The sequence below is a fragment of the Labrus mixtus genome, chromosome 18, assembly GCF_963584025.1.
Source record: "Labrus mixtus chromosome 18, fLabMix1.1, whole genome shotgun sequence".
Classification (NCBI taxonomy): domain Eukaryota; kingdom Metazoa; phylum Chordata; class Actinopteri; order Labriformes; family Labridae; genus Labrus; species Labrus mixtus.
In genome coordinates this window covers 11,481,489-11,498,418 of record NC_083629.1, presented here as the reverse complement: position 1 = coordinate 11,498,418, position 16,930 = coordinate 11,481,489, and the positions used below count along the sequence as shown (strand labels likewise).

The window sequence follows — 16,930 nt, the reverse complement described above, 5'->3', positions numbered from 1 at the left end:
ATTTCTCTGTTTGCCCATAAACGTGGATTACATAAATCTCCTGAAATGATAATCCATCCCATGAGCAGCAGTGTGGTGTATATCATCCCTCAAGACACTTTCCAGCACTTCTCCTCTGCTCACGCCTGACTAATAGGCTCAATTTTTAAACTCGTTGTGTTGTGGTATGACGACAAGCCGATCCAAGGGCATTCCCAGTCCAAACATCTTTTTTCACATTGTTCTGAGTTAAGGAGAATATTTGTTTAATGCACCAGATCCTGTCTGCACTTTTCTCCTCTGACGATAAGCATCTCCAGTGAGCTGTAATGAGCTTTATGAATGAGATCATCATCCGCCACATAGAACATGAGACGCTACAGGTTCTTTAGGTGGAAACCCCCCCCCTCCTCCTTCTACTCCGGATGATCTCATTTCAACCAAAGCTTTGTTATTCTTTCTGAATATCCACGCCAAATACTCAGTAAGGATGAGGAAAGACGATTAATGGGGGATGTGATAGCGAGAGTGAGCTGTACAGCTTCTTCTTCTTGACCACATTCCAGAAGTATGAGGTGACGGGGTGAAGACTGCCCCATGAGGAATCCCTTTGATAGTGCTCCTATCTGCCCCGGCGATCGATACGTAGCGGCGTGCTGATAAAAGAACACAACGCGGCCCACATCAAAGCGCGTGGCTGCCACGACGAGAGGGGATAAGTAATAAAGAAGTCAATTATTAATGGAGGGGAAGGGTCCCCTTTCAAGTGGGAGAGAGAATTTAGATAATGAAAATCAAACAAAATCCATTGTTCACAAATTACATCCTGAAGGTATTCAAATCCCGTTCAGATTGTTACGTTTTAAAGCCGCTTCAGGTGGAAAACAGAAGCTTGTTTCTTGCTGCTTAAAGGTGAAATCCAAGAGTTTTAAAAAAAATGAATTCTTGCATTGACAAAACAGACGGTCACATAATAAAGTACCTCAGCTGGGATGGGTGTGACCCTGCCACCTTCACCTCCAAATAACCCCAACATCTGTCCCGCCAAACTACAGATGCACAGATCAGCATCATGAGAACGTGAACTCTCCACACCTCTCTGTGGCGCTCCGTCAATAACCCCCCCCCCCCCCCCCCCCCCCCCCCCCCCCCTGCCCCATGGCGGCTTTGTTCTCTGGTGTTTTGATCCAGGTGGCCAACAAAGTTTTTGTTTTGTTTGGTTTTCCGTCTCACTTTAGAAATCCACGTCTTTTGATTCCACTTGTCAAAAGCTATGATTTATTGATCGTGGTGCCTGTTGTAATCAAGGAAAGCGAGAGACTGGTGCTGCACTTCAGGACCTCTCTGATGCTATCAAACTATGTAAAGCCTCATCTTATATCCCTCAGTGTGGCGGGAGTGTTAAATATTCATGGAGAAAGACTCAACATATGGATTAACATGCATATTTTATGTTGGCAGTCCCATATGGCAAATACATTAACTATATAGCGCCAATAGGCTGCACTATAAAAACATCTTCCCTCTCTCTCTCTCTCTGCCCTTTCTCACTTTGCCCAAAGGCAAACTGTTGCAGTCTCCTCTCTTCTGAAGTGTAATCACTAATAAAGCTCTGTGAGTGGTGTTTCTGGATCCATTCTTCCCGTGAAGTTCACATAAAAGCAGCTTTATTGATTTCCTTCCCCTGTGCTGTGAAGTTTTCTCTCTACTCCCACCTCAATCTTCTCGCCCCCCCCCCCCCACCTCTGCTGAAGGAGTCTCGATGGAGGGTCTCGTTTGTCTATCTCAATCCGACGCCGCAGAAAAAAAATTAGTCTCGTTGTTTTGTTAGCCTCATTACTTCTGTGAAGGTTGCTCGATGAACTCCCTGACATCTCTTTGAATATTAATCCGAGTTTCCTGAGGAGACTCACCAGACATTATACATAATGCAGAGTTACTGGAAATATAGGTCTCAGCATGAATTAATCAAAGCTAACTATCTTCCATAAGTGACAAAACATATAAGTATAGCGACAAGTGGAGTAGATCCCTGAGGCTTAAATATTTGTGGAACGACACTTAATGAATTATTTGTCCCCGTTTGATTCCTTTAGTACATTAAATTTGAATTGACACCAGTTGGTAAAACAATCATTTATGTTTACAGCTGTAAATCAGGGTCTGTCAGGAGGCCAGTAACACAGTGGGGGGTGCTGGGCTTTTCCCCTCCAACCCTCCCTGGTTGCCTAATCTGCTCCTTTTCACAGGCTAATGTGCTGACTCTGGAATTCTCCAGCCCTCAGCAGGGAGCTCCTGACCACCTGCAGCTGAGGACAGCCCAGGAATGATCACATCGCCTCAAACAAAGAGGCTTCTTTAAGGTCAAGCTGGGCAGCCTATAGTAGCCGCTTTACAGAGATCTCAAAGGGTGATTCCTTTTTTTTTCCCATTAAGGTCAAATAATGGGAACCCAAGGACATTTTGACGAGATCCAATCCCTTTTAACACATGCACCACACTCCTGTGTTGTCCAGGCCTTGTAGAGATGGGGTCAATGTGTGAATGCAAATGTGCACAACGGTCTCAAGACTCCTTCTCCCCCCTCCTCTTGTAAGCTCTATGGTGCCCCCCCCCCCTCACCTGAACCAAAAGGACTATTTAGAGTTGCAAGTCCGACACTGATAATCTCCATCTTTGAAATTAATGTGTAGAGAAAGGTTGAATGCTTATTTTTTGTCTCCTGATTGGAAAAGCATACTTGTGTACAGGCGTAGACATTCTTTTCAACCTGTGAAGTGTTACATTTTAGTGAAGAACATCACACATTGCAATTTTAGGAAAGCTAGAAAGTAGTCCAAAATGTGTGTTAATATTTCATTTTATTCATTGCGCTAAAATTCACCTCTTACAAAAAAATAATCCAAATGGGCTCAGTCTTGCTCTGCAGCTCGTTTCTACCCACTCAACTGACCCAGGAGCTGCCACGTTCAAACTTACCCAACTACTTTTTCACCTCAGCATTTGTTGTTTTTTTTGCTTCTGTATGAGTTCATGTCCCTACAAATGACAGCTTCCACAAGAGACAGATGTAGTGAGTATTACAATATGACTGTATCAACACTGTGCGATGTGAAACTCTGCCGTTCATAAGGAAAGTGGATCTGTAGATGCAGCAACAGTGAGATCACGCTGTCCTTTCTGTGCAACCCTGACTGGTGTTTCAAACACAGTGAAAGAATGTGGTCAAGATTGCCGACACAAAATCACTTCAATTAAGTTTTTCACAATAGAATTCTACAATTCATTTAGCAGACACTTTTATCCAGAACGACATGCATCAGAGAGTAAGCACAACACAAGCAAGGATCTAGAAAAGAGGAAACAATGTCAACAAACAGCTGAAACTACTAGAAGTGGTAATGTTAACCTCAAGGTTTGTTTATCCCTTTTTTTGTAACTGTAATCTCTAGTTTCCTTTTTCACACCGAGGTGAAACTTCAAAAAGCAAAAAAGTTTCCTCATGACACTTCTAAACATCTAACTAAACAATCACTGTTAGTCTTTCTCACCATCCCACTATTCTCAGCAGACCTCCCAATGACCCGTCATCCTCTGCACTTCCACATTTACTTCCTTTTGTTTCCCCTCTTTTTCACACTACTCTGAGACTCATCTCATAGTTCACACCTCTTTTGTGACATGGATCCAAGGTTTCTAATCTTGTGTCCCTCTGGCTCCAACCCAGGCCCTTCACACCGAAGTGTGGTGTCCACACCTACACCTAACAGGAGATTAACTGATAATGATCTCCCCCCTACACCCCTCACTTAAACGCTCACTTCATGTAACTCCTCATCTTGCTCCAGTGTGAACATATCCCCCCCCCCACCCGCCCCCCCTCAACTGACCTGCCTCTGTGTAGAAAGTAGGGCATGGTTACTGTAGTGGGGTCGCTGACGACAAAAGAGTTGCAGTTATTGAGTCACTGAAAGGAGAGACACCACCTGACTGGATGCAGACGCTGATGTCACAGTGAGACGCCCCGGGGACGAGCTGCAGACTGGTGATGTCATAGCGTGCATGAAAATCCGGTGGGTGATGTAGAAGACAGAATACGAATATTTTCACATCATATGCTTCTTATAATAAGATGACAAAACCTGCATTTTTTTTAAATGACCAACCTGAATAGGCTGAAAACAAGATTCATAGGGACTGTTCAAATGGATATACTGTATGTTAAATAATGATTCCATTGACAATAAAAATCTGGGTACATTTAAGGGTAGGGCTATCGGGGATTGACAAATTGTTTTCATGGCAACCTGTCAACCAGGATGGAGAAGTTACTAAAGAGTATCCGTCCATTAATCAGATTATGGTCATTTCTGGCTCCAAACGATAAGATGCTGAGGCCAAAACACCAAAATCAAAGATTAAAAAGGGGGTTTAAAGACCAATGTGTGACACCACAGGGGCTTCTTCCTCCTATCATATTTATTCCATGGTTCAAAATGAGGCAAATGATTTGAAAGTTAGTATGGCACAGACAGGGTCATCCATTCTGTTTGTCATTCATGCATGACACAATGATCTCATCTGATGCAAATCATGGAAATAGGATTACAGACAATTGCCATTGTCCTATATGACATATATTAATTCATAACAGACACTGCAGCCAAACACAGTTAAGATCTTAAATCAGAATAGTCCGTCAGTTGGCCAATGTGACCTTGAACTGGCTTACTGTAATTAAAAAAACAGTGACATATGCATCCCTGTCAACCGCAAAGATGTTCCACTTCAGGCGCTTACAGCGTCATTCTGAACATGTCTGGTTTGTTTGTTTCTTTTGTTGGCGGAGGTCTGGGGAGGCACAGCACTGGCCAGCATAGAGTGCCACCTGTGTCCTTGAAAAAAGAGAAGTGTTCAAAAATGTATGCGAGAAATACGACCGCTTCCTTTTTTTCTTTTGCTATTCAGAATCTCCGCAGTTCATAAATTATGTTTACTCAATATTTTTTCCCCAGCAATGTAAGTGACACAAAACAATTGTAAGGAAACCCTAGAGGGGGTGCTGTGGTTATAGGTAACCCAAGAGCGAGCCAAGCTGCATTAAACTGATTTATATCTGAAATATTTTAGCCGCATGCCGATCAGGTTTTTACACCTTGGCTGTAAAGCAATCAGTGAGCAGAACACACATCAGTCATGGGTTTACAGTGTGATAGATTCAGCACGAGGTGAACAAGGAGTCAGACTCAGTCACTGATACATACTGTACTTGTAGATACCACAAACAGGTCTAGCTTTGATGTGTGGTTGCTCTGAATGTATGTTTGTGATGATAAAACAGCGTACCGTTGACCCCTCTGTCCCCTGTGAGCCCAAAGCAGGTCCAGAATAGCTGTGTAATATGAGGGGCAGCTGTGATTGTGTGTACACAAGCTCAAACATGCAAAGACAGTGAAAACAGGTGTCTTGATCACACACACACACACACACACACACACACACACACACACACACACACACACAAACATAAACATAATCTCTGATATGCCACATTCCAGCGCAAGGCCCAGTCAGCTCCTCCTTATCCTCACACCCTTCATCTGAAACTCTTAAGACTCCCAAACACTCTGATCGAGAGATCCGTTTACACGTACAGGCTGATACTGAAGCATTTGTGGGAGGTAACTCTCTGTCAGAACGTTATGGATCGTGTTGTATAGAGGATGAGGTCACCCAGCAAACACATAGCTGCTCTGCCTCCACTGTCACTTTCCTAATTGGACCGACAGGCGGGGTCAAAACGCTCCCAAGTTCAGATCTTAATCTGCTGGACAGGATTGATGGCGACAATCTTTTGCACCCAGTGGACATATTGACACACGTAGTCACATGTACGTGGGATGAAGTATGCTGCTGACCTTGGGGGTGATACGTTTACACACAGTGCATGGGATAAAGCTTCATGTGAGGGATGGGTGTAGATCTGCCTGGTTTGATTTAAAGCTAGTGTCCCCCCCCCCCCCCCCCCCCCCCCCCCCGCCCCCCAACAACTGGTATGATGAAATCATGGGCAGCTGTTGTGTGGCACCACCAGACAGGCAACCAGATTCACCAGGGAAGTGCCAGAATGGATACAGACCACACAGCCCCACCACAGTCTTACCCTGCGATCGCGTGGTTGGAAAAACAAAGCTCCGGCATGAGGGCGAAGGCTCAATTAAAGGACATCAAATATTCATCCGCCATACGGCACTGAGCCCCATGGCTGTATCCCCACAGCATCATGCAGCAAACCATGAAGAAAACAACAACAATATAGTTTCGAGACTACAAGAAGCCGCTTTAATTATCTTTGACCCAACACCAACAAACAGATTAATTTATTAATGGGAACTGTCAGAATTAAGTAGAATACACAGATCACAAGACTACAAGCATAAAAATGTTTGTCCAATTTGCATAAAAATGAATCAAACGGCTGTTTAAAGGATGGAGAAGTTTGCTTTCTCATCTGCTTGCATTATATAATGTTAACTAAAAAACTTATGGCAACTAGTGAGGATAATAATGACATCATCAGACTGCGGTTCAATATGTTGCGTCAACTCCAAACTGTCAATAAAAACTCCATCAATGACTCTGGACAGGCCTATACAGACCGTGATCAGGTCTCAAATGTGTTTAGAGCTGCTGTCGGGGCGGTAATTCTATAAGCAAGCTAGCAGAGAGCCCGTGATGACATTATCAACCTGTTAACAACCACAGAGGAGCTCCAGTTGTTTCTCTTTAGGCTCCGTCATCCGTCAATTTATGTACTGTAAGTGGTAGTGCTGTTCATATACAGGGATATATGTATAGGGGTCTCTCATGTTCTCTTTATCAGTCAGATGTTGGCAGTGTTTCAAAAAGTATTAACAATGAGTTACAGGCAGCCATGTTTTCAGCACTGAAACTGTGTTTAATTGGGATAGTTACCAGTGAAGTTTTCACCAGGGGGCAGCATCAACACATTTTCCAGACATCAGACATGGAATGAAATAGTTTACCGCTCCCATGGCTACTGAGATATGCACTGGTTGTTTAAGGGAAGCAGATGTCACTCCTATTGGTGAATATTTAGAGCTAAAATTGTTATTGATGTTCTTTAAGTGGCTGTGAATTTTTCTAAATATATTATAAATGTTAATTTATATTTCTTTGTAATGCCACTATTGTACTCAACAGACAGCATGCCAGTTTGATACCTTGAATGACCCAGATTGTTACATTTTATGATGGAAGATTTACTAATAAAGAGAAAAATAAATTATATTCAGTCCATCTCATTTACCCCTATCATTGTTAGTCCTCAGAGTTCAATTATCTGACACAATACAAAGCAGCTGGGGACAGATATCTATGCAACTATTTTCATTATATCAGCAGTGGTGGATGAACTATTCAGATTCTTCTCTTCCATAAAAGTACAAATACCTCACTGTTGAAACATTTGCTACACATCAATATCATGCAATGACATTTTCATTAAAGGTTGAAGTCAGTAGAAATGTTCATTGCAGCTCGTAAACACATCATTCAAACCGGGCCCCTCCTCCTGGGCTCATCGCCACCATAAGCTCACGCCCAATGCAGGATTAGCATATGCATTTACTGCTTGTACCTACACTGAAAGCTAGCTGAGAATATTTGTTTAAGGGAAAAGCCAATAATGAAGCACACTAGCATAAGCTAGCTGCCGGTGTTTGTCACCCGCTTGTCCAACAGAAAGCAGCCAAACTCAGTGTCCAACCCAAAATTCCTTGTTTTGGAATGGGCTTTATACGCATGGCATTTCACATATCATTATATTTTTTCTTCTTGGCTGCTATGTCTGTGTCCATCATATTCCTTGGTTTGTATCGTGTGTCAAATCCTTGAATTTATCAACTCCTAAACTCACCTGCACGCTGTCATGGGCTTGGGGGAAACACATCAGAACCTACCCAGGAATGTCTCGTGTCAACCAAAAATTACACCAAAACATCAAAATACAGGCAGATAACAGGGTCTCTGCAGACACAGTCACCACCACACATGTATGGCGGGCCAAAAGTGATGATTGAGCAGTATTACTCTGTATAAGTCTATGCTTTATGTTTAGGAAAAAACTACTGACTCTGCCTTTAATTAAATGTATTCTTAAATGTCTGGCAGAATGCAAAACAATCTGACTGTTATACTATATAGAAAGTGACATTTTTCATACCTTCGTATTTCTGTTGTTGGTTCACATTCAGTTGATTTTAAATTTAGTTTTATATAAAAAATTACAACCAGAGTTCTATTCATTTTTCCTACTTATCTTTTGACAAATGAGATATTGATCTACCACTAGTCTACCTCTGCTTATCAGCACAGAAAAGACTGCTTTTGTAACCATCATTCCTTTTCCATACTATACCATTTGCATTTTGCCAGACTAACATCAACATGCTCATCCTTTTACAGTATGAGCAGGTAGACAAGATTTCCATTACGCCTCAGCTAAAAATAAGTAAGCAAAATAAGTTGTGATAATGTTTTTCCACAATTCTTTCCCCCGGAAAACCGCCTACTTTTCTGAAAGTGTTTGGAATCATCACACACCTTTCATTGATATCAGCTTGTTTCAGGACTTTGACATCAGGTCACTCTCATATGATCAGTATAAGCCTATTGACTGAAATGATAAAACCCAAGACATGTCTTTTAGTATGGGTAAAGAATGACTTTTTAAAAAACAGCTATGGATAGGCTAGCACATTGGTTGTCTTTGGAAACACAACCTTGACTTGAGTTTAATTAGTTTAGACATATTTGAAAAACAATGAGCTCTTAAGGTGACTGGAAATCTGTGGTAGTCTTGGACAGAGCAGGCAAGCTAAATGTTCTTGTTTGCAGCCTTTTACACTAACAGGCTGCTGGAAACGGCTTTACACTAACCAAATGTTTGACGTGCTGATGTTAGCAAGAGAGTGAATAAGCTTATTTCCTCAAACTTGAACATTTTTAATCAGGCATGTGTCTTGTCTGGAGTTAAACCATGAGCCTAAAATGACAAGTCTGTTTTTGCCTGTAGCATAAACTTTGGTTAGCTTTGGCTCCTCCCTTGACTAAAAGGAATTAACCTGGCATTTGCTATGCTAGTAGCATTGCATGGCACAGGCTAAGCTAATGATAAAACTATTGGGGACCAAGCTCACAGCTTTCTCGCTAGCATTAAGCAGGTACAATTTTACACTGTCCCCTTTATTAGTTTAGCATGTTAGCATGCTAATAGTTGCTAATAATGAGTAAACAGACACTCAAAGGAGGCGTTCAGTTAAGGCTGATGGGAAAAGCCCTTCTTTTTCAGACTTAACTCATAACTACTTGATTAAATGCCATTACATTAACCAACAACATTTACAGAGGATTAGCCCGCAGGAGATTCCCTGATTTACACAGACAAAACACTTATAAAGTAAAACCTCTGCTGCTTGCTGTACTTATGAACATAAACGGAGTAAAAGGCTACTACTCATTTCAGGAGTCGGCCTATGTGCACACTGAACAATACACTTCAGTCCATATCACCCTGTGGCATTCTGCTAGCTGTTTACTGAGCAGACAAGCTGACACTCTCATTTGCAAGGTAAATAAAATGGAAAACACATCAGTGGTTATCTTCAGTAAAATATCATAACTGTTCAGTTAATGTGAGCCACTGTGGGGCGTAGCCACAAATGGAAGCTGAAGAAATAGAAAGATACATCTTCTGGTGATCTTAAACAAAATAATCCTTTAATCTACTTCACATTGTCTTCTCTCCTCAGGATGATTCTATTGCATATAAAGCACGGCTGGGTGTCTGTATGCAAGTTGATCCTTTTCTGTGGGATATTCTTCATGAACAACATATGTGAGAGCTCTGGTAAGAAAACAGAACAGTTTGTTTTTCACAATATCATTTTTCACCTGATCTACGGATAAACATTTAATGGTCATGTTGATGTTTGTTTAGACACAAATGAGATCGGCGGACTTCAAAATGTTCTGTTTGTCAACAAAACAAATATGGATGATAAGAACTGTGTCTTTCCAACTGGTAAGCTAACCAATGATGTAATAGAAAATACATTTTCAACTGAAAATGGAGACAAGTAAAGAGTAAAATGCTGTTTCCCATCATATTTCAGAAGTCGTCATAGTCCATCGAAGAAGGTTTTGTTTCAGTATCAATACAGACAAAAAAGGTACAGCTGCCATGTGATAGTTACGACAAAACATCTGTTTTTCCTGGCCATTTCTTTCATTTAATTTGTGTGTTTTGTGTTTTTAGGATGTTGTAATGACAACGAATTCAACTGCAACTTTGAAATTAGCGGAAACAGCTTAATTATGGATAAAGAGATTCTGTGCAACCAAGATATTGTGCAGATGGCCGCAGATCAAGACTTCTCACAGTGTACCCCATCAAAGTTCTACAAAGACTCAAAGAATGGTTTGCAAACAACCCTCTTTTTGGGCGAACATTAGGTTGAGTTATATTAAGACTGATTTAATCCGGTCAATTCTAAAACTTAAACCTTGATATTCATTGAAAAATAAGGAAAATCTTTATAGAAATGTCATCGTATGTATTGTAAGACTTTTTACAGAGATGATGTCCTTTTAAATAATATGAGGTATATTTACACGACAAAAGCAGTGAGAGATTGCCCCCTTCTGGTCAGAAAAAATATGAATTCTTCCGTCTACTGTGAATGTTTCCTCTCTCCACCAACTATCTTAAACACATTTACCTCTGTTGCAGGCTCCCTGTTTAACATTCACAAGTGCTTGAACAAGGGTAAAATTACTAACAGCTCTATCTTGTCATCTTAGCACATATTTACCTGAACCAATAGTACAAGTCATATCTTATTTTTCCATGTCTATATATGTTTTAGGTGAAAAGAACATTCGCTTCAGCAAAAACGACCACAGGGGAAGAAATTCATTCTGTGTCACAGAAAATTACCAAGGTTTCATTATTTGTTTTATCATTTTTAAGATGAGAACATTTTGTATGAAACATGTAAGTGTTTTTATTTGTGAGCATGTGCATGGTGGTGACTTGATATGCTGGTTTAGGAGAAACAAACCCCAACACGAGTAAACCACCTGAGCAGGAACTGTGTCCCGACCCGTCGATAGAGTGTGTTACTGGCACTGAGACCAACCTGGAAGCTGCTTTGTAAGTATCTTACAGTGTCATGCAATCCATTGGAATGAGCAGCTACATTTTGATGTGGCATTGTTTGGAGTTAACTGGAAAAGATCAAATATCTTGTGTTCCTATTACAGAAATATTATAAAGAATATCTCATCCGTGTTGGAACAGATGACAAATTGCAGGACAGGGGCCATTAAAAAAGGCGAAATCAGAGGGATAATCACTAAACTCCCACCAAAGGATCCAACAAGCGTCAATATTGGCATCACATCAACAAATATATCTGTACACAATTTTTCCTGAATAAAGAGTAAAACAGAAATTGGGTTAAACACCCTTATTATTTGATAATCTTTTGTTAATATAGGTATGTATATATATAATGGTCTCCTTTTTTTAGATTGTTGAGGACAACATCGATTCGAGCGCAGGAATGTTACTACTGGTGCAGGTCTCTAAAGAGGCCACTGAAATGGCAGTAAAAAAAAATGGTTCATTTCTTGGCTTTTTACTTATTCCAAGAGTGTTTCAGGTAAAAATCAAAACCTAATTATGTATTATTACAAGATAGCTTTAATAAAAACCATCATAATTATGTTACTTTACCAATCCAATAACAGTCAGTTGTTTTCATGTCTAACAGGATGTCAATAGCAGTTCTATTCTTAACAATGAGGTCGTGGGAATTGAAATGGGAGCAGAAATATCCAATCTCTCGCAGACCATAGACATTCAATTCAGAAATGTGGACAAGGTAAAAGACACAGCAAAAGAACATACAAAGGGATGATAATGTTTAGCTGCAGAACCAACGGATATACTGAGTCTTCTTGTTTCGTTCCAATACAGAAAGGAAAGGTGGCTTCTTGCAGATCCTGGGATGGTAAAGGTACTGTAAGACATTTTTTTTATACTTAGCATCCAACAACAAATCTTGTAGGTAAATTGTTTGACAGCAGGTCTCAGTCTTATCATAATCATAACCCCCTGAAATAATATTGTGAAATTATATTTATATATTTAAGTGCTGTAGCGTCATCTGTCTTAACAGGAAAAGATCCAATATGGACTGAAGATGGCTGCCACCTGAAAGAGACCAATGAGAGCATCACGTGCCAGTGCTCTCATCTGACATTTTTCGCCATTTTGTTGGTAAGACAAAGGTGTTACTAACTAATTCAACTTGTGGGATGCCAGATGGCCTATTGTTATGTGTGTCCAATGTACAGAGGTTAAAGTCCTCATCGCTATCTCATCCCTCCACCTCACTCCTTACGACATTCCCTGTCTCTCTTCAACTTTCATGTCCATTAAAGGCCAAATGGCCCCAAAGAATAACAAATCAAAAACAACTAATTTCACTTTTGTTTTTCTTTCGGTAATTCAGTCTCCTCCACCTGGAAACATCAGCTCTTCCCATCTGAGGTCTCTCACCCACATCACATCAGTCGGCTGTGGCCTGTCCATGTTTTTCTTAGCAGCGGCCATTTTTATGCATTGTCTCATCAGGTGAGGAATTTAGTTGCATTTTCTTTTTTTTCTCTTTTATGAGTCTTCACCACATTAAAGATTTATTTTTTTCTAATACTGGCCCATATCATCACACAGGAGAGGGAAAGCAAGCCAAGCTACTCAGATCCTGATGAACCTTTTTGTTGCCATGTTTAACCTCAACTTGTCCTTCCTGATCAACGACAAAATTGCAAACTTAGGGAACTTTGGTGCATGTGTGGCAATTGCAGCGTTTATGCACTACACCATGTTGGCAACTTTAACCTGGTTTTTCATGGAAGCTTTGCACCTCTACTTTACTCTGGGGAAGCTCCAGTCGGAAATCAAACTCTACATGGGGAAGCTGTGCGTCATGGGATGGGGTAAGAGACCAGAACCACACTGAATTCATACAACACAAACATGTGTAAACTTAATAACCTTTCTCCTTTAGTCACACCGGCTGTAGTTGTGATTCCTCTTCTCGCCTTGAGGAAATACAATTACTTGGTCATTTCTGCCGATGATGGGACTTCTGCAAAAATGTAAGCTACTGATTTTTCTCAGAGAGTGTAAAATGTTTTTTTTTGTTTTTTTTAAGTTTGTGGGTGGATTTTTATTTCGTTGTGGATTTTCAGGTGCTGGATCCCCGATGCTGCTGTCCACCAGGGAGTGAACATTGGTTATTATGCCATTGTGTTCATCTTCACTTTCACTATATTCATCTTGACTGTGCGGAAGATTTTTCCCCTTAAAGCCAGAACAGGTAAAACTACGGGCGGCAGCTCCATCAAGACAAACACCTTCTCCATCCTGGGTCTTTTCCTGCTGCTCGGCATCACCTGGGCTTTTGCTTTCTTCAGCCATGGACCTCTGCTTGTAGCCTCCTACTACATCTTCACCATCCTCAACTCCTTTCAAGGTACACAGTCCAAACAGCCTCAGTAAGTGAGTGTTGGGGAGTAGTTCAACTACATTTACATTAACACAGTGATTCATGTAGTAAGATAACCTTTGAGACTGTTTGTGAAGTTGACGTGATGTTACTGAAACTTTAAGTATGGGCCATTAAATAAAAGTTTTCTTCACAGTTTTGGTTGTAGTAGGATGATAAAAAAAAAGATTTATAACATTATAATATATAATTTCTTGTGTTTTTTTTTGTTTAGGAAGGTAAAGATCTCAGGTGTAATTTCAGAATAAGGATTTTCTAGTCAACTATGAATTTGTTTTTCTATATTAAATAAAAACCATCAATAGACAAGGTGTCAATATGTCATAGGTATTGCTCATTACTGTTTCTTTATAAATGTTGCGTGATGTTAATGCATCTTATTTTGAAGGTTTCTCACCAGTTGAATAATACTGTTTGGTGCAATACCCCCACCTAGACTTTAGATGGGGGTATTGCACTCCAACCAAAACATGCATTCCTTGCACTTTCCAATGAATAATGGCCGATTAAAATATTTTTAAATTTCGACTTTTCCAGCGGTTGTGTTCATTCCGGCATATTTGCTTTGATGTATATTGATGGCCATAGGTTGAGTAATGTGCACTGTCCTAAATCAATCAATCGTTCAATATATTTTCATATAATGATTTAGTCACATATGTTACAAGTTTGACAAAGCATTTTGAACTACTTGTTCTAGGTTGTTTTAGTTAACAAAACCAGATTTCTCATTCTGGTAGCTTTACTGGTTCAACTTCAATTTGCATGATGTCCTTGATGGTCTGAAAAAGATTTTAAATTCTGAATAATGTAAATATTTTCAAATGACACTTTCCTGTGAAACTGCCCAACCCTTTTATTCCTAAAGCAAACATTTCTTTAAAGTTTAAGAATGTTATAAAGTCTGTAATCTACAACCTTATCTTTACAGGCTTCTTTCTATTCATCTACTATTACAACTCCAGTAAAGAAACAACAGCAGTTCCATAGTCCACAGCAGCAGCAGCAACTAACACAATCACCTCATCTCCAGATCAATGAAGAACTGTGCAGCTTTCAAACAGGGAACAGAACGTTCTCTGTGCCTGACACAAGAGGGCAGCATTCCCTTTACTAAATCAAGTAGATGTCTCGTCCCTGCAAACTCTCCTACTTTGTGTTATTTTTGACTGGATGACTACCCTGACCTGATAAAAAGCTAATCTGAAATTACCTTCATTGAGAAATGTTCTCAGGCACTGTCTGAGGAGATGTGGTAATCTCCTGGAAGTCATTTGTGCGGATGACTCTGCGTTTAAACAGAAGCCTTGTCTGACTCACTGTGAAACATGCGGAGAAGGTTGTGATTCACTCAAGATTAAATCACAGGGCTCATAAATTAAAAGCCTGGTCATACACTGGAATGCAGAGTGTAAATGTTTAGGAAGTCATATATTTCCTCCTTTATGACTGATGTGGCTGTCATGTGGAATGGTGGTAAAACTGCAGAAAAATAGAAGGTGCACGGGAAGTCTTTCTTTCACATATTTTACAGCGTTAGGATCTGAGGTAGGCATCTTAGCGCTTTGCGTGCCTGCAGATAATTACTGTGAGCCTACAGAGAGCAGTATCCACTGTGAGTAGAGCCTTAAACAGTCAACGAGATGTGAGCTCATGGCTACCTATAGTGATAAGAGGCTTCAGGGCAAAGCGTTAGGTTGCAAATATTGTTAGAATATGTATTTAATGAGCTCTTATAGCTTTTAAGTGTACCTAGCCAAACTACAGTACATCACATTTTTGAGCTGTTATGGCATAATTTTTAAGTTTTTTTCTTCATAACTGGTGTGATTAAGATCTTAGGTATTTCATATTCTCTATACTTTGACTAATAGTTTCTTAATGGTATATTACATGTGATACATAACTATTAGGTGACAGCATTCTTTACTATGTCCACTGTATTTTTAGACACATTTCACTTCCTTTAATAAGTTAGGTTCACTTTGTTAACTAAATTCTGAACTTTTATCAAATGGTTTTTGTGTGTGATTAAGATATTGTATTTCATATTTTCTTGACAGTAAATAAAGGCGCCTTACGGAGCCCCTCAAGTCCCAAAAAGTAAATAAAAAAATTCTGTGCGCTTAATTATAGTTAATTATATATATTGTGCGATATAAAGTAATTATAATACTTTTTGGGACTTCAGGGGCTCCGTAGCTATCAGATTGCATCTTTAAATTGTACACAATATAACTTGTAGATATATAAATAGCATTCTTTGCTATTTCCACTATATTTGAATGAATTTGTATTCTTTTTTTAAAGTTGACGTCTCGTATTTTTAGAACCTATTTCTTTCAACATGGTGGCTTGTTAAGGTTTATTTTGGTGAACTGTGGTAAGACATGTGCTTTGAGGCAGCATTTCAGGACTAAAACAGCTGACTTTGGGTCTTTCTTTTGCAAATTAAACTTCCACTGTCTGGAAAAATAAAGTAAAAAATACAGTTTCTTGTATCCAAAATAGACTGGTGAGTTATCTTTCCTTACAGCAGTCTGGGCATGTGTGAGCTGGGCAGCAACATTCAAAGAGCGTTTATTTATCTATGACTGATTAATCTTCTGAATGACCGCAGCGTGCAAGCCAAAAAGCAGGGTAATTACTGCCATACACATCTGATCTGTGTGGCCCCCCCAAAAAAGGCCATTCATACAGAGCACAGCGGGCCTCTGTGATGTACCTGTGTGTGTCTACATGTTACAGCTCTCTGGTTTAGCGACAGTACAGTCTTCATCCCAGATCACCATGCAAAAATAGAAGACAAATCACAGCACTGAGGTCCTAAAAGAAGTCCTCTCCAAGAACTATAGCACTGACAACCCAGGCATATGGACTTATTTTAGACAAAGATCAACATGACTGCTTTTTAATCATTAATTAAAAAAGTGAAAAATCAACAGTGCTGCCCACACACTGATTATGATTTGTGTGTGGTTTCGCTGCTTTTCTACATAAAAAAATAAAATAAAAATCCAGACATCTGTCAGAAATAAACAAAAAAGAAGCCCTGGTGTTGACACTGCATGAGAAGGTTTCAAGAAGTGTGCCAATCTTAATCATTTCCGACTGGGTGAAGAGTTTTCAGTTTTCACGTTATCCCATAAAACTGTCTGTTACAAGATTGAAAATGTGGCCGCCAGAATAAAATTCAAACATGTGTAGATGTGTCTCTTCTGAAGAGGGAACTGAGAACTCTTTTAATTGATATCAGTCTGAAACCATGTGCACAGTAGTGGCTTAGAGAA

General features: G+C 39.9%; 1 protein-coding gene across 1 annotated transcript; it reads left to right on the top strand.

Moving 5' to 3' along the window:
- Nucleotides 1-9,690: 9,690 nt before the first annotated feature.
- On the top strand, nucleotides 9,691-16,150 carry LOC132993296 (adhesion G-protein coupled receptor G5-like). Its single transcript, XM_061063053.1, has 17 exons — nucleotides 9,691-9,910; nucleotides 10,001-10,084; nucleotides 10,176-10,232; nucleotides 10,319-10,480; nucleotides 10,793-10,828; nucleotides 10,929-11,003; nucleotides 11,113-11,215; nucleotides 11,326-11,479; nucleotides 11,595-11,726; nucleotides 11,838-11,948; nucleotides 12,044-12,083; nucleotides 12,246-12,346; nucleotides 12,582-12,703; nucleotides 12,803-13,068; nucleotides 13,140-13,230; nucleotides 13,324-13,607; nucleotides 14,572-16,150. The coding sequence occupies exons 1-17, from the start codon at nucleotides 9,814-9,816 to the stop codon at nucleotides 14,628-14,630; spliced, it is 1,974 nt and encodes a 657-aa protein (XP_060919036.1). The 5' UTR covers nucleotides 9,691-9,813; the 3' UTR covers nucleotides 14,631-16,150.
- Nucleotides 16,151-16,930: the final 780 nt, after the last annotated feature.